Genomic DNA, 23,367 nt, shown 5'->3' on the forward strand with positions numbered 1-23,367 from the left:
TTTTTGATATTTTGTGAAAATATTCTAAAAATTGGAAAGTTTTTTCAAAAAAAATGAAAATATTATTGGAAAGATAATACATATTTGTACATATATAAAAGTATGTTTTTTGTTGAAAAAAAAATGGTAAAAGTATTAAAGAATACTTTCATTGTTATTTTGCGATGTCAAGAAATTGATGCAATTTTTTCACGTTTTAAAGTTCCAAAACGCCCACAAAATTAAAATTATTATTTTTTAAGCATCGCAGTAGATACTAATCCGTCAAAAAAATAATGAAAACTTGGAAAAATGTGTACCATTTGGAAATAAGTTCAAAAAGATGAATTTTTATTTTTTTGTTTTGTTGATATTGATGAAAATTTTTTGTAAAAACATCCAAAAATTTGAATTATTAAAAATTATTATGTGAGTACCAGCATTATTTTTTTTTATTTTTTAACATTTTTTTTTAAATGAAAAATAGGATACCTACTCTCTTCCAAAATGAAGAATTTGAAAAGAAATAATTCCATATTTTCAAGTTCTTCAATCGTTCATAATTCGTAAACATTTTTAAAAATCCAAAAAAATAAATACTTGGGTCATTCCATGTCAATTCGACCAAAAATGCGATTTTTGACCTTATGTCTTTCGATTTTGTTCAATTCTTGTTTTACATAATCTATCCACCCAACTACTCTTAAAAACTCCATTCGTTTGCCCCCGTTTCGCCGTTATGAAACTTTCAAAATAACGCTATAAAAGTGAGCTATAATTTGAAATTACGCAAAAATGACCATAGATGTAACCTTTTATTTTGTTTAAAGATAAACTAGTTTCAAAATGGGATTTCTCAATTGGGGGGGGGGGGGGTATGCCTCCCTTAAATGTGGGCTGAAATTTCAGGGGGGGGGGGAATGACGACCGTGTGACATATTAACTGACATGTTTTCGGAGGTGCTGAACACGAATATGGCCTCAGTTTTTCGATTGAGCTTCATCCAAAGTCACCAGCACCTCCCCAAAAGGGTCAAATTCCAACAAAAAAATGAAATTGTTTGGGTAACGTGATATACATTTGTATTATGGAATCACCAATTTTTATTTCAAAGAGTGGGCCAGGGGTGAAGTGTTCGGGAATTCAAATGAGCCTCAATCAAAATCATATTCGTAATCGGCATCCTCGAAAACATACCATTTCATGTATCGCGACACTGAAACAGCTTTTTTGGAATTTGACCAGGAGGAAGGGGGTACTTTCAGGCCTTAAAATGGTGCTCAATAATGTGCTCAAGTAAATAATGAAATAATTGAAGTCGTTGTCATGACATAGCACCTTGTAAAAATTCTAAAAAATTAAAAAAATATGAAAAAAATTCAACTGATGAGAAAAAAGTCCAAAAAAAATATGAAAGAATAGTTAGTAGGTATATCTATTACCTACCTACTACATAACATCATAATATCTCATTTCTAACATGGAAGCCATTCTAATGAAACACTTAAAAAAAAGCGAGGAAAAATGCAAAAATTTGGTGAGTAGGTAGCAGGTAAGGTACGTGCTTCTGAAAATTTGGGGGAAAAACAAAACATATGTAATTGTAAATAAATTTGCAAACTAATTGAAAATTCATCATTCCAGAAATTGAGACCATTACGTGCTGTTACTCTATTTACATATCTTGATAATCATTTTAAAGAACTGAAAGATTTGAAATTTAATGGTTTCGCATTGAACAGTTATCTCAAAAACCAATAAAATCAGCGCACATACTTGTATAATTTTACAGAATTACAAAATTTGAACAATTTTGCTGAAGAAGTCTTCTGATACATTTTAATTTAAAATTATTATCTGTTCATTTTCATTTGAAATTTTTTCATCACAAATTTAATAATAAATTCGTTAATTATTATTTTTTCCATCTTCAATCTTTTTACGATAGTAAAATGTCGTCATGTTTTTCAACGTCCATTTGCTTCTTCAACTTGATAGATACAAGTAGTTACCATATTTGTGCGATATATATTTCTCTTGACGATACCACTCGTTGTTATCCAAATCTCGCGATTGTACCTACATATATCCGCTCACCCCTCAATCCTGTAGGTGATTGCGATGCATATAGCGTGGAATAGACGGAATATGAATGTGTTTTATTACACATATTTGCGTTTAAGATCCACCGATTTAATAACCTTGGCCATAGGACCCGATGATGATGATGACGACGGCGACGACGACGACGCTATTTAATTTGGTATTGGAAATATCATTCTTAGTTTCGTTGACCTACTTTGAGCTCATATGCAGTGCTCGTGTCGCACTTATGGATGACACTAGACGCGATTTTCAGTGCAATTTAAATGTTCCAACTTGCGTACTGACATTAGAGTAACCTTAAACAAATTGAATTGAATAAAATTTAAATTATCTAAAAATGTTAATCGCGCTTCCATGAAGTTGATAAAAAAGAAAAAATTACGTAAAGTTGGACGATTATAATGAGCGTAGATATATCGCGTAATCGCGCATTACTCAAAATTATTTAACTGTCGCATCGTTTTTGAATATTTTACCACTAAATAAGGTCAATTATATTTTCGAAAGTCTACTGCCATGCCGTCGCGCGTCGTCGTAAAGGTTGCTCGTAATTGTTCGCTAAGCGTAAGAAAGGGGACGATTGGAGACGAGAGGTCTGTAAAGTATAGCACACGTTCGATGTACCATTAAGTATGCCTGTGTGTTATAGATTTTCGTAATGGGACAAAAAGAGGGTGATTAATACTTTCATTATCGATGTATGTCTATGTACGTTCTGTAAAGGGTATAGCCTACTAATACATATATAAGAATAAGAATAATTAAATACTTATTCTGTGAAGAAAAGAAGAAAAAAAGTTGAACTGAGCGGTAGCGTTGCGAGGCCGTCGTTCATTTGTCGACCTTGTAAATCGTTCTTCTTCATTTAAAATGACCTTGGCGTCATTATTGTTCGAATCTCTTTATTAAAGTGAAAGCGTGAAGCGTTATTACATTTTTTTTTATTTTTTTATTACAACTGCATCAGGGATATTCATCTAAGTTGCTACAGGCATAAGCTTCCGTCTGTATCATTAAAAAAAAAAATGAAAAAATGAAAAAAAATGAAAAACTTTCTACGATGGGGTTTGAGTATTTCGTGTGTACTTTGTTCCGAATTCCAAGACGAACGCTCCATACGCGCTGCTATCGACCTAGCGAGCCGTTTTAATGCGTTACTTTCGGTCATCCGCTTACGCACTTTTACATAACCATTTTATTCCGTTTAGTTTAACTTAGAAAGGCTCATCAGCCGTACACCATGCGAGTATTCTCTACCTATTTGTTGTTCTCATTTCACTTCACGTATCCGTTTTGTAACCGACGCAACGGAGGACGGTCGCGGAGCGGCGCGGCGCGACTGTGGCTGTCGCTTGCGTAATTAGTTTTTGTCATCGGTTATGGTAATCGAATTTGGTCATTTTTCCGTGTAACTATTTTTATTTCGAGTTATAAAAATAGTATGTAGCTTGAAATAAACGCTGTTTGGAATGAAGTACTCGTACTTTTTCCTTCTGGAATGCACATTGACCTTTTAACGATCCAAAGTGATCTAGCGGGTGGACTGCGAAGATGTCTGAAAGGGGTAAAGTCAAAATCAGCAGTTTATTTTCTGAATAAAAATGATGTAAATTAAATGCTCGTATTGGGAATTGACGATTCCCAAAATTCAGTCGTAGAATCAAAAATCGTGAAGCACTTTGATACATACATCAAGGTCAGCTGCATATTTGCTTAGGACGCGAAATGTCGTCAGAAGATTACGATGAATTAAAGGTCAGTGGATCGACCCTAAAACACACACATTTAAATACTTAAATACATATTTGACAATAAACAAACAATGGTGGAATTTCAGTAAAATTGCCCAGAAATGGCATAAAACGTGTTGAAAACATGATACAATTGTATAAAGAGTGAAAAAAAGTTTTTAAATCAAACAAAATAACTGAAATGTGATGAAATTCAAGTAAAATTTGACAAAAATGTTAAAAGCATGTTAAAATTATGTAAAAACATGAAAAAAAAACTTTATAATTAATTGAAATTTCCAAAGTAATGAAATTATAATGTAGTAAAATCATTCTTGCACATAAGCTCATATTATGCGCATGATTCGATGATATGAACCAACATTTTGAAAATTCAAAACGTTCTATTACAATTTTTCAATTTTTTTCGTTCATTTGAAAGATCATAAGTGAAACATTTCAATCAAAAATATCTCTGAAAGTTTCGTGAAAATTCTGAAAGAGGTATGCTGAACACCTGAATTTCGACTTGAAATTTTTGTTGAGGCACTCAATTTTTCCTCGATGTTTCTCTAATTTAAAAAATGCAATACCCAATTTTATTTGTTTTCTATCCGCTAAACATATTTTGAAAGCTCAGTTCAGAACTTTTTTTTTAATTGAAAAAAATGCGAATTATATTCCATTTTTGACTACCTATGGTGAATTTTTCTAGAGAAAAAAAAAATGAAATCTGCAACAAAAAAACATGATTACCTCCGATTAAATAGTTCACGGATATTGTGAAGCATTAGAATTTTTTATGTGTACAATTTTCATATTTTCTTTCAAATAAATTTCCAAAAATGCTTTTTTTTATGGAAACCCCCTATATAGTTAATAAGTATTGTTTATATCTTGATAATTATTTCTTGGATTTGATTTTCGAAAGAAAGTAGGTACTATTTCAAGGTATTCCTCAATTTTCAATGTTCATGTCTGATTTTTTAATTTATTTCTTAATATGCAAATTTTAGAATTTATCCATTGTTTTGGACACGTCAGCACTCCAGCAAGCATTAACGTGTTTGATTTGGATGAGGAGAAGGTCATTGATTCATAATTGTATTGTATTTGTATGAAAGTAATAAGCAGGTGTGCTCCTTTTTTGAAAAACTTATTTTCGAGGAATTTATTTAATAATATGTGTAGGCCTAATAATTATTGAAAAATTGAATTAAATTGTAGTAAATATCCAATTGGCAATTGGTTCTATAACTCGGTTAAGGAATATCATTTCTTAAATTTTTATAAAATATTTTAAAATGTTTTATCAAATGTTCAAATTATTTCGAGTCTTTTTTCAATTTTTATTTTGTGTTTTCTTCAATTTTTCTCTTCAAATTTTCCAGTTGGTAAAATTTTTAAAATGCTGCTATTTTTCACTAATTTTTCCATCAAATTATTTAACTTATCAGCAGCATTTCAAGTCAGTGTCAATTCAATAAAATCGAGTGATATTTTGGTCAAAAATTGACAATTGCTCAATGAATACATAGTATGTATGTATTTTACTAATTTAATTAGTCACAATGCCTATCTCTTTAAACTGCAATCATACACATTGCGAAGGTATTGAAACAAAACCAAATTACGTAGGTACCTACAAAAAATGTTTCTTTCTATTCAATATTTTAAATATGGCAATATTCGGTATACCGATACTATACTTATTGCTTGTTACTTGCATACTTACGTAGGACAATTATTTATCTCGAAATTATTTGCGTGACGTTCGTTTTTTTTACAATTAGTGCTCAATAAATTAATCAAACAAATCATTTAAAAACACGTTATAAAGGTGTTCGTCCGTAAAAATTAAACGTTTACAATTTCACAAAGTGCTTGTTTTGGTTCGGCCTTGATTCGCGTTTCATATTTGGGCGAGTTATGTTTTTTTAAGAGTAATTTTGATTTTTCATTCCGTTTTTAAAATTTTTAATGAAAAATTATTTTTAACTTATAAAAATTTGTTAAATTAAAAGCACCGGTGTCACGACGATTTTTTTTTTCTTTTTTTGCTCATCATACCAGGTATATCTTAATTTTCCATCCAGTTTAAATTATAAATGTTGCGAAATGAAAAATATACGGATTCATAAAAGCAAATAAGTGTCTTTCCTTACTTTTTTTTAGAAGCAGATTTACTTTGAAAACGAGATTTTCATTTTTAATTGAAATTGTGTGAAGGAGTGGGAAAGTAGAAATCAAATTCTTTCTGAATCCGGGAGATACGAAGGAAAGTATTAAACGTGGACGTCAGTTTTGATTTTTTTTAAAAAGTAACGAGCATTTTTTCATCTTTCCAAGGGAAAAAATGTATATTGGAATCGAAAAGCGATTGTAGGAAAAAAATAGAAAGGGATGCTGTATCGTTGACCAGCCTTTTTTAAATGAAAAATTACTCGAATTATTTTTCTGTACGCCAATTCCATGGTTTTTAGATCATAAAATCGCCATTTTTTAAAAATTTATCATTCAACTTTCAACTATCTAGGATTGGTCGAGTTTGTACGTACCAGGTACCTATAGCTGTACTCGCGATAATATGGTTACCTACTTGTAAATGCACAATTGTAATGGAGGAATATTTAAAGGACGGATATCCTACCTGCGTTGTATCTGATAAATGTTAGCATCGATCATTGATGTTGATTTAAACAATGGGGACGGGTGAGAGATGAATTCTGTTGTAATTGGTGCCCCATTAGCGTGAAGCTAATACTTAATAGTGACTGAATGGTTGCAATACCCTTGACACAGTTACTATCGACTTCACAATATGTACACGGTATAGCCAACAATAATCCAACTTGATGCTCGTTTTGGGCAGCGTTTAGACTACACTCTAGTAGAACCCAACAGTGGCGTATTGCTGCCATATTTAATTTTTTTTTCATCGTCGATGTTTATATTTTAACATTATTAGGATGTTGCCTCGCAGTCCCTAGTGCTGTACTGACTCTATGTGCTTGTACATGCTACATTGCTCGAATACTGGACTGGAAATAAATATTAAAACGTCAGTTTACAATATTTAACGGATATACAGAGATTGAGTTAGTTAATTAGTTTTCCGTCGAGTGTTCTTGATCTAATTTCAGATCGTGTTGGTCTTTTTTTATTTTATATCATTTTCTCAGTACTTTGTCTGTTTACGAACTACCTATTGAATACCGATATTAACTCTCTGTAAGAATAAATAATTCGTATTACATTTTTTTTGCATCGTGTTTTGGAAAACCTAACTCTATAAAAAAAACATACCAATCTTGAGAAAACTGGCTCTATATTGAAGAATAAATTCAACGAATGCTCATTAAAAATACCTATAACGGTGATCAAAAAATAAATCTTGAAAAAATTGAAAAAATTACTCCTATAGATAATACATAATGAAAATGAGCTACAACAAAATATGTATCATGTAAATTAATATCAATAATAGAATTTGATAAAATAATTCCAGTTAACCCCCCTAATGTAAATATAATAATAAATCCAATTGATCAAAACTTAATAGATGAATTAAGAATTTTTTTCCCGTTACTCGGTGGACCCTCTTTTTGAAAGCCTATGCAGATACCATACTCGTAGAAAGGATGTTTTTCAAATTCATAACTAATTCCAAGCTCATCTCGAATAATAAAAAATATACGTAAACTTTAAACATTTTACAGATGAGTATACAAATTATCCATGGGTGAAATTCAAGTATTTAATTTTATGGTTCGCGAAAAGGGTTTAATACCTAAGGATTTCGATTGTATGTAAATTCGCATCGTCCTGTCAAATAACCGTATTATGATCTTTATTGCCTAATAGAAGAAAAAAACTTGATGTTTTATCGCACCGAGAGGGTAACGTATTCGAAATATGAAATTTAATCAATTGTATCGAAAGGAGACCAACCACTTTCTTAACGAGTTCAAGTGATTTTGAAGTGTCTGATGTTGTTGACTTGTAAACAATGATTTCAATTTTTATAGCACTCCAATCGTAGTTTTAATTTTCTTTTCGTTACTCAGTTTTGTGAAGGTTGTACGTATAACTTAAATTGCATCCGGTTATACAAAGGAAATCTTCATTAAATTGATTCTCAGCGTTGAAATATGTTGTTCAACACGTAAATTGTCCTTATTTATCTGTTTATTACGTAGTACCAGCATGTTGAAAAGTTTCAAATTAGCCGTATGTACATATATCGTTTGTGATTATGAATATTAACAAATTACTCAAAAGAGTAGAGAATTATTACATACATGTTGTAAGTCTGTATAATGTTTGTAGGTACCTATTGATTCGAGTTATTACTTTTAACGTTGGTTTCTTAATTTTAAATCGCTCTGGGAAAATGAATACAGTTTCAATAATACTTACATACTTACTCTATGAACGTAGCAAAAAAAGAGATTGAAAAATCTCCAAAAAATCTGAGAATTTATTCAATATTTAATATCAACTTACACTCGCAATAACGCTAATTCTTTCAATTTCCCGAAAGAAAAAGACCTTAAACATCCCAAAAATTCATAACCAGGTGGATGAATTTCAGATTCCAAACTACATTTTTCGATTTTTGGTTATTTTTTGAAATTTCATACGATTATATACTCGTAGCCGTTCTGCAGCCTCCAGCGAATTTTTGGATTTTTGGGTTTTGGAAAAATTCCTTTAAAAAGGACGAACATTTAAATCATTGCTTACAAACTTGGATTTACCGTCCGTTTAACCCTTTTGTTGGACTTGAAGCACACATTTTCGAGGCAACAATTGTTTCTGCTGATTCAATCTATATTCCAGTTGTTTTTTTTTTAAACTAGGGATGGAAATTCTGAAAAATTCTGAAATCCACCAGAGACTCCAAGACGACTTGAAATCATAAGCAATCGATTCGAGAAGTCATGCAAAAATATGGTGTAGACCAAATTTCAGCTTGTGAATGTCGACGCGTTAGTAAACAAAGAATTTTTCATTTTAAAAAAACTCCTCGCCGAAGAAAATTAATCAGTGCCTAAATCGAACAAAATGGTTTATTAAACCCCAGGTGGGATATAAGGTATCAAGAGCTACAACTTCTAAGTAAATTGACTGTTCGGCGAGAAATATTATTCTTTCACTTTATTCATTTTTCATATCGAAGATTCGTCACATGACCAACTTTTCGACTTTTGAAAAAAAATATTCAAATTTAATTTCACAAAAAAATTCATCGTCATTAAAAGTTTCAAAATCCAAATAGTGTCGCCAAGATTTTATAGTATTCGATATTCAATATTTATCTGATTGAACATTTTTGCTTCAATGGCCTTAAATAGTTGCTTGATTTGTGAACATGAAAAGTATCGTCACGATTCTCACTGAAAAATTTGTTCCTATAATTTTAAACTTATTTTCTGTTCTGGACAAAGTATCATAAGTACATACTCTTTTGCTGCGATATTCGTTTGATTTCTAAAGTACAAATATTGGATTGAAGGTGAAAAAAATGGAACATCATATCGTCAACTCCAATTATAAATTTCGTTTATTGTACTCGTATTTACTACGTTGTCATATCGTTCACGTTCACGTTGAATATCTCCGGCGTTTTTTCTTTACAGCAGCATTTTGGTTGTGTTTTTTTTTTCGTGTCTGAGAGGTTAGACCTTCGTTATACTCGTATGTTCGCGTGTAACTTCGCTTTCGTTTTCATTGGCATGGAAACCGAATTGGCGAAATTTTCACTTTCTTTACAAACGTTTGAGCCGCTTCGAAGGCAGCGAATTTTCTGGCGGAAAGTGCGAGTGGAAGTGCAGCCTGCATTATAGGCTGTATCCATTCATGTAGCGGGAAAACGTGAAAGGCTGGAACGACTTTAAAAAGGCATCGCAAGTTGGTGGTGTCGACGCGGTTGCATCAAAGAAGCAAAAACTTTCACTTTTCGTCGCTTTTTAGCGAATTTTTTAAGTATTAAAAAAAATGTGTAGTAAGACTTGCATAAGATTTCGACGAACGGTGTTTGCATAAAACATAAGCTAAGTAACGCGTCACCCCGCCCCGCGCCGCCACGCCTCGCCACTACGTCTCGCTCTCCTGTAATCTGTAATAATGTTCCTAAATCTTTTAAAAGTGCGCACGAATGGTGCACCGGGTATTTTTTTAGAATGATGTTTTTTCTCTCTTCTTTCGATTCAGTTTCTTGTTTCGGTTTAGGTGTTTTTTTTCTCCTCCTCCTCCGCCGCCTCCTCGTCATCGTCCTTCTCTCTTCTCGAGTTCGATCGTCTACCTGGGTATTACGTACGATTGTTACTTTTGGGGCATTATGTACGACAAGTAACGTGGTATGTGTTCATAGAGGCGATGGCGGAGGTTTTATCTTGAAATGTAGCTCAAGTGCAACAGTTAACGATTACGTAAATAGGTCGAGACGGAATGTTGCGTTTATGTTACGTACCCTCGGCGTCGCGCCGCACTTCTTCGGCGCACAGCGATGGATTTCCTCACGTCTCTCTGGGTTCTCGCGTTCTTTCTCGACTTCTCTCATGTTCGACTGTTCTTCACCTCTCATTTCTTTTAGTTTGTTTTCTTTTTCGTCGGTTTGTTTGCGGCGCAATGGTTACTTGATGTATCCAACTCGAGCAGTTGGAGGTTTTTGTGGTAGGAATTAGCCGGCCCAAAGATTCGTTCCCTTCAACTTGTACCAGTATTGCTGGTATGCTGTTGTATGTACTGATGTATGTACGTATTATCGTCGTTGTCGTCCATCTGCATCTACGATAGGTACCTATATTTGGACAGCATAACTTGCAATTACCCAATTTTATGCCATTTTTCGATGAATTTGTTTCATTTTTGAGAGTTGATGGAACACATATTATGGCGTTGTTGAAGAGTATTCTGGCAGCGTTCTGCGGGATTCAAGAACTAGGGTGTGGCATTAACGTACAAATGGATGAAAAACTACTTACCTGTACGATAATGATTGCTTGAGAACCGTGTGCTTTAGCGACCTGGAGATTATCAGTCAAGTATAGTGGGTACTAGGTACCTACCTAGGTATCACACATTCAATTTACATTTTTCATGATGCTGCAGAAATCGTACGAAAAGTGCACAGTATAAAGTTATGAACTACTGCCATGTGTCACACTGTGGCAGAAAATATTGAAGTGAATAGTTTTGTAATCGTTGAGTACTTCTGAACAATAAAATCGATTGTTGGAAGCGTCGATTCCTTTTTTGTTGTCTTGTCGGTTCATCGTTGCTGTTCACGAATTTATGTGTAGAATATTCAATATAGCCATCATCCTAACCTATGATCATCAAATTTTTGAACTTGGGATAGTCTCGCATTGCTAGAGTTTCGAGTCATTTTCAATGTACATATATTGATTAATCTCCATTGGAATTATGGATATGGTGGTATAAAAGACTAATAATGCTGGAAAAATTTCAATGGAGAATCCGAACAAACCATTATTAGTGAATCAAACGTCTAGTGTGATGAAACATTTTGTGTTGAACAGTCTGTAGCTAGTGCTCAATACAAAAATGATCCGTAGATCTTATGCCAAACCTTGACCTCTTTGAGATTCATCGTTCCACCTTGATCATCAGAACTTGATATAAAATTCGGAATAGAATTTGGGTTATCCAATTCAACGTTCTGTTATATGTGCAATCAGTGGAATCGATATTCTCTTCATTTCTTATATACTTAGATACTTAATTCACCCACCCACCCTCCGGTTTTTTTTTCCAAAGTTGACTGTCCGATGATGAATGTGAACCCTTGTTCTATCATTTCTCCGTTTCATTCTTAATTCTATGATTCCATATCAAAAATCGACACTTCATGTCTTTCGAAATACTCGTACATTACCCATACTTTTACGTGATTTTGCCTTTGGCAAATTCCACCGTGATGTACATTGTAGCACGTGCATTATACTCATCGCTGTGAAACATTGAAAAGATTTGTGAATTTGTTCAAACTTTGGATTGAATTCTGCGCTACGTCGGTGATGGTGTCGTTCGTCGACCAGAGCAATAAGTAATCAAATGAAAACAAGTTGAAAACAAACGCCCTAGTGTTGGTTTATATGTTTCATAATTGACGAAGAGGAATTTAAAAATAAATTTCCTTGACCGTTTAGCTGTACGATTGATAAAAATCGTGAGAGCGCTAAACAACGTTATTTTTACCCGCTTGGTTAATTTTAACGTCCATATAATTGCTTAAAAAGTGACTTTTTTCCCTCTCTCTCTCTTCGAAGCTAGGCGGCCAGCGCCGCGTCGCCGCTGCTGACGCTGCCGCCGCCGTCATATTAATCTGCATTGTCTGCGCGTACAGAGAGCGGTACAGCGTGTGTAGTATGTATGTACCTAATTGTATAAGTAGTAAATGTGTCCATGTGTTGATGTGTACTGTACAGTAACAAGTGTATAATCCAACATGGATATGATTGAAACTGGATAGCCTTCGTTGGACTAGTTATTTAGTGCTTCATTATTCGCGTGCGCGAATGTGTACAGAAATACGAGCACGCGCGCATCTTTTTGTACTTCAGCGCAGAAACTACGATGCGATTTTATAAATATACGAAAACTTTTTTCCAACTTTTTTTCTCGGTCGCATAATACGAAGGACCTTGTCCTGAAAAATCTGCTTCTTGTACTAATTTGAAAGTCACTAGATGTCGGTGCATAGGATATGAGCTATAAAACTCGCTGAATATACATACTACGATGATTTTTTTTCCATCACATCGCCGTATAAGAAGGTAAATTCTGCATACGAATTGTAAATGCCTGCCTAGTAAATGCATATTTCAATAATGTGGATGGGATGATAATTTGCCTGCGTCCAAGATATGGAGACAGGCATTGAAATTGAGGTACAGCGACTTGCACTTGGCATGCCATGCGCCATGCCATTTGCCATATAATCATAAATAAAGCTCCTCTGGAATGGGTATGGCTAGATATAGAATATGTATTCAGCATTCGGTTTGTGTTCACCGACGACGTCCGTCGCACCGCGCCGCCATTGATTATGAACACCGAATTGATGCAACAGTATGGTACTTACTTACGGTGCTATTTTTAACTTTTACTTTTCAGTTGGTCTAATGCAAATAACGGTTATTCTTTTTACGATTACACTCCCTAGCGATAGCAGCGTTCAAGCTATACCAATTGTCAAATGTTTACATTACGTTATCGTCTCCTAAACCCATATATTATTTTGTTGCCATAGTGAACGAGTACGCTGCTTAAAAATTTTCAACATTCAATCAACTGATTTGTACAAAAAAATTCGATGAAAGTACGAGATTAACTGGTTTTACTCTCGATACCTCATCTGCATTATTTCAAACGTGAACTGATTCAATTGGAATTCACAATTTGTCTTGTGCTAATTGGAAAGAACGCATGTTGCATTTTGTGTGATGTCGAGTAAGATGGCCCCGGTTCAAAGAGTCTTAATTTTAACTAAGCTACGTACTTACTGACTGCTTCATTCAAAACTTCAATCCTAGGTTATCTGTTTCTTAAATTTTACTAGATTCATATGAGATTTTCAGATACAAGTTAGAAATGGCTAGACTGAAATTTTGGAAAAAAATTTTGCTCCCATATTTCCGTTGATTTCTTTTATTCCTACATACGTATCTAATTCTAACATGCTGAAGTTGTAACATCGGTCAATATTAATCAGATTTTGACCCACGTGTCGATGTGAGAATGTTGACTGCTGTCTACTTTTCGACTTTTGACACATCGACATATTGACTGATAAAATTTGAGTTCTGGCTTTTGGCACATGTCCCAATGTCTCAACTTGTGACGTTTGCAACTATGTTTTTTGTTCAATTTTCAGCTCGGACTGATAATATTACCTTTACCCATATGAACAGATCATATGTAAAAATGAGTTGAGTAGGGTTAATTGAATAATCAACTAATTCCTTTTTTTTTGTTTTTTTGTTTCAGGTGAGTTTGAATTTATGCCGGATGAATACTATAGAATAATACACAGAGTACGCTATATTAGACTACGTAAGTTATTTTATGATCTGTACGAATCTCGCACCAATCGATAGACCGAAAGCACCATCTTTCAATTATTAAAGATTATATTCTACGCTTCTTGATTCTTGACGCAGAACTCCGTCGAGAATTCAGATATTTGGGTGAAGAGTAGAGTTAGAGAAAAAGTGTTGGGCTTCATTTTTTTTTTTAATTTAAAAAATGGCAAAGTTGTGAAAATAGTGGCATGAATTTGTTGTTTTGAAATTTGAATGTGCATCAGAGATTGTTGTAAGGATTTCCTAAACATCATGTTCTTTTTTTTCTCTACAGTAGAGGTCTTCCATTCATATTGAGTAATTTTCCAGCTGCTTACTTCGAGCTAAACGTTTCCTACTTCAAAATGAGTTTCATCATTAAAGATTTGAAGAAACTTTTTTTTCCTCTTCTGGCCACTTCTGTTGGTACTTTCGAATGAATCGTCCCTGAAGCGGTTCCTCCATCCTTCCCCTCCTCGTGTCTTGACTTGAGCCAATTTTAACTGATGCTTTGATCAAACTGCTTTGAATTTTTCTTTATCATTTTCCGATCGAAGAAACGATCTCAATTGCTGAGATTCTCTGCTTTGAAATTCTTTAATCATTCTTTCATATTTTCCCAATCATTTATTGTCTTAAAATCAAAGTTTGGGTAAAATAGACCACCAAGTACCACAGATAGCGTGGTATCAGCTCTCTTGCGATGGATCTTCGTGGGCTCAAATTCATATGAGATGCAGTTGAAGTGATCGAACTTTATCTCTGGAATCATGAAACCGCCTTTTTCTCTCCCTTCCCTATCAGTCTTATTAATATATGCGCCCAATAGCTGTTTCTTCTATGGAATCCTGCTTAACATTTTCGTCAGAAAGTCCGATAAGAACTTATATCTTCGTTCAATTTAACGTGAGTTATCGCAAGCACTTAAAAAAAATGAGAAATGCATTTCATTTTCTGGGAAGTAAATGAAATAATTATTCTGAATGACGTATGTGTATGTGAGGTGTACTCGTATCTTCGTTTTTAGCAACGTTTAATATTCGCATTTTTGATGAATTTTACCTTTCGAAAATGTTTCAAAAGGCTAGGTTTCAAATATTTCTTGTCACTAGGTATCACAATTGTTTACGAAAGATATAAGTCTAGAAAACCCGCGGTATGGTGTTTTATTTGAGAGATTGAGTTGAAAAAATTGCTCGAGAAAGTCCTAATTGGAATACTCGTTCGTACTTAATATAAAATGGCAATATTCTTCCCCATATTATGATGTAAATTGTATGAGCGACCCCGCTGCACTGAAGTTTTTTTGTCCCTATTGAAATTCTACTCCTTTATGACCAAATTAACTTCTATCAAGTTGGTCGTTTTTGTACAAGTAGAACGTGGTGTTTTAATGTAGTGTATTATTGTACGCGCTATGTACGTCCATGTACGTAGCTCTTTCATGAAAAGCTACCAGTTCCGAAACTCCTTTAAATACGGCGGATGGAGATCGTCGAAACCCGCTGAGCTTCATTTTACGAGCTTCCCTTATTTCGCTTTAATTGACGTCGAAATTGTTGTACGTTATCTATGGTACGAGGTCTTACGTTGATATTAACGATGCGAAATTTTAGCGCATGTTTGTGCAGAAGCACGCGTTTGTTTTTGGGACAGAAACCGAGAAATTGTGGAAATGAAAAGTGTAACACGAATATTAAATCAGAGAATGAAAGGTGACGAGGGATTTATTGTGATATTATTACCACAACTTTGACTCTTTAACGACCTTAACGGTTCACGATTTCAAATCAAGAATATTGGGTACCTATGTAGATTGTAGATATACTATGTCCCTACTTCAACAAGTTGATTTTCTGAACGATTAGTAAGTTTAATCTAATTTTAAAAAAACAAAAAATTGTCAAGAAGGATTCGTTTGAAAATGGCTACAAAAGTGGTTCCAAGCGAAAAGAGTACAAAGGACGATGAAGGCTAATTCCTACCATCCCCTTTTGATTCAGTCTCATGTAATCCTTTTAAATTATCTAAAAAAAAAGCCTCGAAATTAAATTGAAATTGAACCAATTTTACACCAGAAATTATGATAAGTTCGAAATTCTGTTTTGTTTTTTTTTTTAGGGAATTTTAAGCGACAGAATTACTTTGAAAAAATAATTTCGAAAATATTTCCGTGGTGCGTCGTGTTTTGAAAATGAACCGCTTTGCTCATTTTCTAATTGCAAGTTGATTTTAATCGTTGTTTTGAATATTTTTATCGCGAAATCCGATATAATTTTCATACTTATTGAAGAAGTTATGATTACACAAGTTTCATCTTCGATATGTAGTGCAACTTCACCCAACGTTTATTCATATTACGTATACGTAGGTTGGTAGGTAGATGCAGAGGCATTAGATGCTCGTATACTGCTGGGATATTTTCGGAGGTAGAATATTTTCAAGGTCGATAAAAAGAAAATTATACGTTTGATGATTTTTTTTCAATGCATAATAAGGGTGTACGTTGAAAGCTTCTCGTGTGTTAATAATTTTTTAAAACACCATCCCAGCAGATATTTCCGCATACTGTTGCCTAAATTTATCTCTTTATTCCGCCCTATTAATTTTTCTTTTATGGTTTTGTTTTTGTTGAATGTATCATTGACTTTATGCGCGATAAAGGAACAGTTAGTTACTTTTTGTCCTTTTTAAAAAGTGTGTCGATGTTTGAAAAAGCAAACTAATAAAGGTTCTCGTTTCAATACTTTTCTTCGTGTGTGCCTGTTTCTCCCCTTGGTACTTGCTCTTGTCTTCTATCAGTCAGGATGTCTGAAATTTTATATTTGAAACTGTGGAAATTTCCGAGTTCAAACTCAGAGGTTTCACATGTCTGCATATGCTTTTGCTCTCTTAGGATATGCAGAGTGAATACTTAATCTGAAAAGTGATGAAAAATGTATGGTTAAACTACTTGCGCATGAAGATGAGGAAGGGAGAAATCAAGAATTTCCCGATTGATAAAGTGTCTATATAGGGTGAGTCGTCTTGGAATTTTTTTTTTTTTTTTTTTGTTTGGAAAATTGGAGGGTGACTCGAAAGAAAGTTGTAAAAGCACTTCAAAGGACCGTAGGAAACGTTTTGGGTCTACAACTTGATATCATCATTTCTCTATCATGGTTTAAAATTTTCAAAAAAAAATTTTTTTGGAGGATAAATTATTGGTCTTATTGTATGCCTTCAAAAGTAAAAAACCAAATTTAAGCGATTTCCATCTTTTTGAAGATGGTTGGGGGGTTTTACCACTTACTTATGTACATGCTCAGAATCGTACATTTTCAAGATATTTTTTGATTCATTTTATCCTTTATTAAAAATACTTTCAAATGAATTTAGGGGGTTTAATTTTTTTCCTCAACGAACTCAAAATGACTCTTGACTTTTTTGAGGTTTCCCACTATTTTATTTTTTTGTAGCATCCTCCTTTCCTTTTCCGTTTTCCGAGAGTAAAAAGTCAAAGACGACCTACTCTAGTGTCTAATAATCCTGCTAGTCCTGCAAAAATTCTACTTTCATGAGTGATAGTGCTATTTTTTCTCCATTTTGAAGTTCTATCCATTCAATTTAGAGAAACTGAAGAAAAGGGAAGGGACATTTTGATTTGAGTGTCAATGATTAATGATTTTTTTTCTTCAAATTGTAGGTAATTATCTTTATGATGTATATGAAATCAAAAATGTCGAAATTTTCAACGTGGGTCGTGAAATGGCAAAGAAAGGTAAAAATTTATCACATTTATTCAAACCACTCAAAAAAATCATGATTATTAATTTTTTCAAAATATGTAATTGGAGTGTCCAGAATAAAAAAATGAATATCAAGTTTCTAGTTGATAGAAGAGCTGGAGTTGGAAATATTTTTTAAAACAAAAAACAAATTTATAGCATTTTCATTGCAAATTTTTAAAAAATCTAAATCCAAAAACATAAATTTTGAAATCACTTCCTTCCAAGGGAAAACTTTTTCATATTTAGGTATAATTTTCATTGCTCGATGACTTCAAGGAAAATATTAATTTTACCCCTTTTCTTTTCATTGCAAAGAAAATGCATGAGCACATTTTGTTGTTTGCGACATTGCGTAAACTTAGTATTTGAGCCAGGATTCACTTTTTAGAGTATTTTCCTTGGAAGATGAAGGTAATTTTATTGATTGATTTATTCAGAGTACAAATTACTGGTCATTGATACATTCGGGGATATCTTTTTATCAAAATTTGATCGAAATAATAAAAATATATTGGATTTCTTAGCGACGACGACGTTAAAATAAAAAATACCATCGTCGAAGGGAAGCTATTCGTTATCCGACATGGGTACGTAGACGTACGTACTGCGTAGGTACTGATATTTTTCCATTTGAAAAACTGATAAAGAAAAAAAATGGTCGTTTGCTCGAAGCACCTAAACTATGAGAGTATTTTTCCTCCATAAATGGATGTAGGTAGCATTGTTGTTGGTTTCAGATTTGGAGCGAAGAAGTAAGAAAGAACGAGAGAGAAAAAAATAGCGTGTCTTTAATTTAATACTTAACGCCGGTCGGCACGCCACGGCTATTTTTTATTTCATTTATTTATTTATTTATTATTTTTTTTTTTCATTTAACATCGCGAACCTTGGTCGAAGAAAAAAAACACAAGCTCGACACTCACACACAGACACAGAGAAATATTGGTGGGAAATGTTGATATATCGAAGAGTGAGAGAGTAAAAGAGTGTGATAATACAGAAATAAAGTAGGAGATTAATAAGTAGGTCAGTAGGCTAGCATCAGGGGCAAAAGTTCCTCCCCTTACTCTTGGTACGCGTCGAATGGCTCTCAAACGTTTTTTAGTTTCGTGTTCGGTGGGGTGGCCTCCTGCGCCCTATTTCCCTTCCCCGCGACAACGCGTCAAAGCCTGTGTGACTTCATAACAACGTAGAGCAATACTTGGAAAGTAGGTCGGTAGTCCCCGTCACTTTCACTTATTACATGTAGTAACGCTTCCCTTGGCGTCGCGTCTCGCGCCGTCGCCCCGCTACGTTGTAGTAGTAGTCGAGGCGCGTTTATACGTGCGTAAGTGTGCGTACGTGTGTGCTCAACGTGTAGCCGTCGTCGTCGTCACCGTTGCCGTCGCCGCCGCTCTATAGTCCCCAGCATGATTATACGTACGTCAAACGTGTTAGTGTATCGTGGTCGCCGCCACCGCACCGCACCTCACCCACTAGCCCACTGACCCTTTACCCCGCTGCCCTATACGTCGCCCTTGTCGCCTTGCCTATTTCTTCTTCTTGTAGTTACTACAGACCTAAAGAATCTTCGTTCGCTCGTCGTCGCCCGACTCTGACTCGGTTACTGTATGACTATGATGAAGTACGAGCGCGATGATTAGGAATCATTGTTTTTTCTTCTTCCAGCTTCCACTCCCGACGCTATGGTCTGTATAATGGAATTATGGAATATGGACGGGTTGAAGAAGAAATTGCTTCGGTACTTTGGCTCTGTCTTTGTAGTTTGTACTGGGTACCCCTGTCCTGCTCTGCCCCTGTAGACGCCTCCTGTGGCATTTTCCTCTCCGCTCATTTGATTTTGTCTTTTAAATTTTAATCGATATTTTATACATTATCCATCTTTTGGATTTGGATTGTTGTTGTTGTCAAGTAAGGGGAATTTGAAGTCGTCTTGTGTACTGGTAGAGTGAAGTTGAGATATGCTGCATTTTGAAACACATTGAAGTACCAGAGAAAGGTGCAACTTCCATGTCGATTTGTTTTGTACTACGAAATAAGAATATTATCTACTCGAATGTAATTGAGGAGCTTGGTGACAAAGTTAGACAAACGCCACGGAGGGCGCATACGGAAAGGGACCTAACGACCAAAAAAAAAAAAAGTTCTCCGAAATTGTTGTAGGAACCCTTTACAGAGTTCCTACAACAATTTCGGAGAACTTTTTTTTTTTTTTTTTGGTCGTTAGGTCCCTTTCCGTATGCGCCCTCCGTGGCGTTTGTCTAACTTTGTCACCAAGCTCCTCAATTGAATTCACTTGTGATTCATTTAGATTCGGATTTCAGACTCTCTAATGTTCCCCGATATTTAGAAATTGAGTGAGAAAAATTTTGGCGCCAAAATCAGTCACTTTTTTATCACCGGTTCACGTTCGCTGTTTCGCGGTGGATTGCTCGCCGGTATAAGAAAAGTGCTGGTGCACGAGAAAAAAAAACACACACACGTTGATCGCATGTACACGTACGTAGCGTTGGTAGACATACATACGCAGAGAGACGGCAGACGACGTTTTATCTACGCCGCCGCCGCCTCAAGTTGTGTAGTCGGACGCGCGGTAGGTGGAGTAAAGGGTAATGAGTGGGCCGGTATGGCGGGAGTTCGTCCGCGCGCTCCGCTTTTTCCCGCGACTCAGTTTGTGTTCATACTGCTCGGCCGTCTGTTCGCTTCAGCCGTGATGCGTCCTCTTTCCATTATTACCGCCGCTGTTGCGTTATTATTACATACTACTATCGTACTGTAAACGCGTTTACCTGCTCTGCCGCGCCGTTTCACAGCATTCTTCGGTGTCCTACCGCAACCGTACCTTCGTGGTTACCTTACCTTTTTTTTGTACCGAAAAAAGAAAATTTTTACTCGTTTTTCGTCGTGTTTTTTTGCTCGTTCTGTTATTCGAATTTGATCGCGTTGATCTCCTCTCGATTTACCCATTCGAAATATTATAATTTCGCGTTGTTTTTTTTTTTATCTCGCTCGAGAATTGTATTACGTAATTTGTGTGCGATGATGATGTTTACGAATTAATCGTTCGTTATGTATGCATATGTGCCGGTCGGTGTTGTCGACAATTTTCGTACTCGATATTAGCCAGTTTCTATATGGTTTTGTTGCGCCAGAAGCTGTTACATAGCCGGATAATTGTGCTAATGTTTGCCGGACGATGATCAAACGCCATTGATTATCGGTAAATTGATCGAAAAAGCGAAAAACTAGCCGAAAGTTTTATCATCCCATCGTGTGGTTGCTGCGAAAATATCTTCAAGTATACGAAAATATGACTTAGTACAATATTTATCGTGATCGACTGTGTACATGAGTGTCTATGTGTATGTGTGTTTGATGGTAAAAAACGCCGAAGACAGCACCGAAGCTGTCCGATGGCTATCGTCGTTGTCGTCGTCGTCGTCGTCGTGTGAACCGTCGATGATTTTTTAATTAACCACTCGAACAACGAGCTAGTTTTGTTTTCGTTGGGTTTGTTTTTCAACGTTCGTTTTTTCGGCTTTTTTTCCGTCATCGTCGATCGTTCTGCCTACTTTTAATATTCGTACACGATATACTTTGAAAGTGTAATTTGTTGATGTTTTTTTTCTTTTTTTGGTCGAAAAATATTTAATATACCTAAATAGTGATTGTCGGCGAAATAATATTGGTGCGAAATCGATCTGCGATCGATCGATTATTATAGTTTGGTGCGAGATAATCTATCGATAGTAATATATTTTTCTTCGTTCGAGTGTTGTAATTGGTGATGGTGATATTATGATATCTATGGATCAACACACATCCTCTCTAGCATCGCTAGGTTTCAGTCTGAACGGAACCGGACACAATGGAAACGGCGGCAGCGGTGCTGGAGGCGGCGGCGCTGGCAACGGCGGCGTCCAAACCGGCTCAAATTCGGTGGTAGAAAACGGCGGCGGCCCGAACCCGAATCAGAATTCGCAAACGTCGCATTCGGCCAGCATAGCCGGACCGCCGCAACCGCCGCCGATATACGGCTCGCCGCCTTTGTACACGGTCAATTCGATGGCCGGAGCGCCGCAACAACAACAGCAACAGCAGCCGGCGCCCCAGCACCATCAGCAGCAAAACACGCCGCAACAGCAAAATGCCGCAGCGGCTCAGCATAGCTCGATGTTGAGTTATAATTTCAATAATTTGGACACTTCGTATTTGTTTTCGGGTACAGGTGCGGCAGCAAATAATGCCGGTATGGAGGTGGCCGTCACCAGCGGCGTAATCAGCTATTCGCCTCAGGCCATCGTCCAGCAGCATCACGGTGCTTGTTCCAGTCAACCGCCTACCGCCGATTTACCCGATACGAAGGAGTGTATCGAAGAATTGTGCCCGGTATGCGGCGATAAAGTCTCTGGTTACCATTACGGTTTGCTTACTTGTGAATCGTGCAAAGGATTCTTCAAACGAACCGTCCAAAATAAAAAAGTCTACACCTGTGTCGCCGAACGAAGTTGTCATATTGATAAAACCCAAAGGAAACGGTGCCCGTTTTGTCGTTTTCAAAAGTGCTTAGAAGTCGGAATGAAACTAGAAGGTAAGCGTTTGCAAACTCCTATACTTACGTATAACTAGTACTTTTAGTTTTAGTAGCATTGTTTACCGTCGTCTTATACAATTTAATGGAAATTTCGTTAAATAACTCGATAAGCATCACACAGTTTGCTAGATGCTGTAGCTAGGTAGTAGGTACCAGAGTACTGCACGGTTAAGTTAAAATAGCCGGATAACCGCCGGAGCTATCGGCTAATTTAACTACAGGTTACAAACTGCAGTTACTTTTGTCGGCGCGCGCAACCAGCGGTAAGTTAGGTTAATAACCATACGTTAACCGCATTCGGTTCTCTGGTGTCTCAACAATACATTTTGGTGACTCATCAAACAGATAAGACAGAATCGAACATTACATTTCCGATAAGAGCGCGGTATAATCGCAGGTAGTTTAGTCATTTTAACTACAAAATTATCCGCATAGGCTAACGCTAATATAACTGCTTTTGGATGAGTTATATTTGGTAGCTTACCGCACACGACACGCGACTAACGCAGATAACTTTTAACTATACCGTGCAGGACTCTGGTAGGTACCTTCAGCTACCCAGCACCCGTCCTCCATCTAAATACGTATAGGTACTAGGTAGAGTAGGTATACCACTCGTAGTTGAAACGAGCTGTATTAATCCGCCGCAATCGAGCCGGTAGTTTTGGCAATTTGGTACTCGATGCGGTTTTAAATTCGAACTAAAATTTACTCCGTTCGGTGTATGGGATCGTAAGATAATTGCTTTTTATTGGCTGAATGGCTCCTTTTAGGATATAACGTTACGACATTAATTACGATAAAATACGCTGCTTTAATGACGTCAACTGCCATTATTACGTAGGTCTTGGGCCAGCCACCGTTGTCGTTGCCGTAGTCGTCGGTGGGTAAAATTTTACTCTTAGACTGCCAGACTGGCTCTCCTGGTTTGAAACTCTGTATAATTATCGATAAGTAAATGCGTATTAAGGTATGTTTATTGATAGTGCAAAGTGGGCAAAATTTTGTATCGTCGAGCTTTATCGGTTCATTTTTGATGAGGTTTCGTTTCGTGATCGTGAGATTAAAATTAGACTAGCTCGACAGGGGATCGTTGATC

The 23,367-nt window shown here is 35.7% G+C and overlaps 1 protein-coding gene across 4 annotated transcripts in view; it reads left to right on the forward strand.

The window, feature by feature from the left end:
- Positions 1 to 23,367, forward strand: part of ftz-f1 (ftz transcription factor 1) — a 115,476-nt gene that overhangs the window by 24,637 nt on the left and 67,472 nt on the right. For 3 of the 4 annotated variants that reach the window (XM_065344819.1, XM_065344821.1, XM_065344820.1), the window contains exon 4: positions 21,903 to 22,265. In XM_065344819.1, the coding sequence (XP_065200891.1) occupies positions 21,903 to 22,265 (363 nt within the window). Of the gene's footprint in view, positions 1 to 20,330; positions 22,266 to 23,367 lie in introns of those variants that run through there. The other variant, XM_065344818.1, reaches the window with a different exon arrangement.

Source organism: Planococcus citri, chromosome 1 (genome assembly GCF_950023065.1).
Source record: "Planococcus citri chromosome 1, ihPlaCitr1.1, whole genome shotgun sequence".
In the NCBI taxonomy this organism is placed as follows: Eukaryota; Metazoa; Arthropoda; class Insecta; order Hemiptera; family Pseudococcidae; genus Planococcus; species Planococcus citri.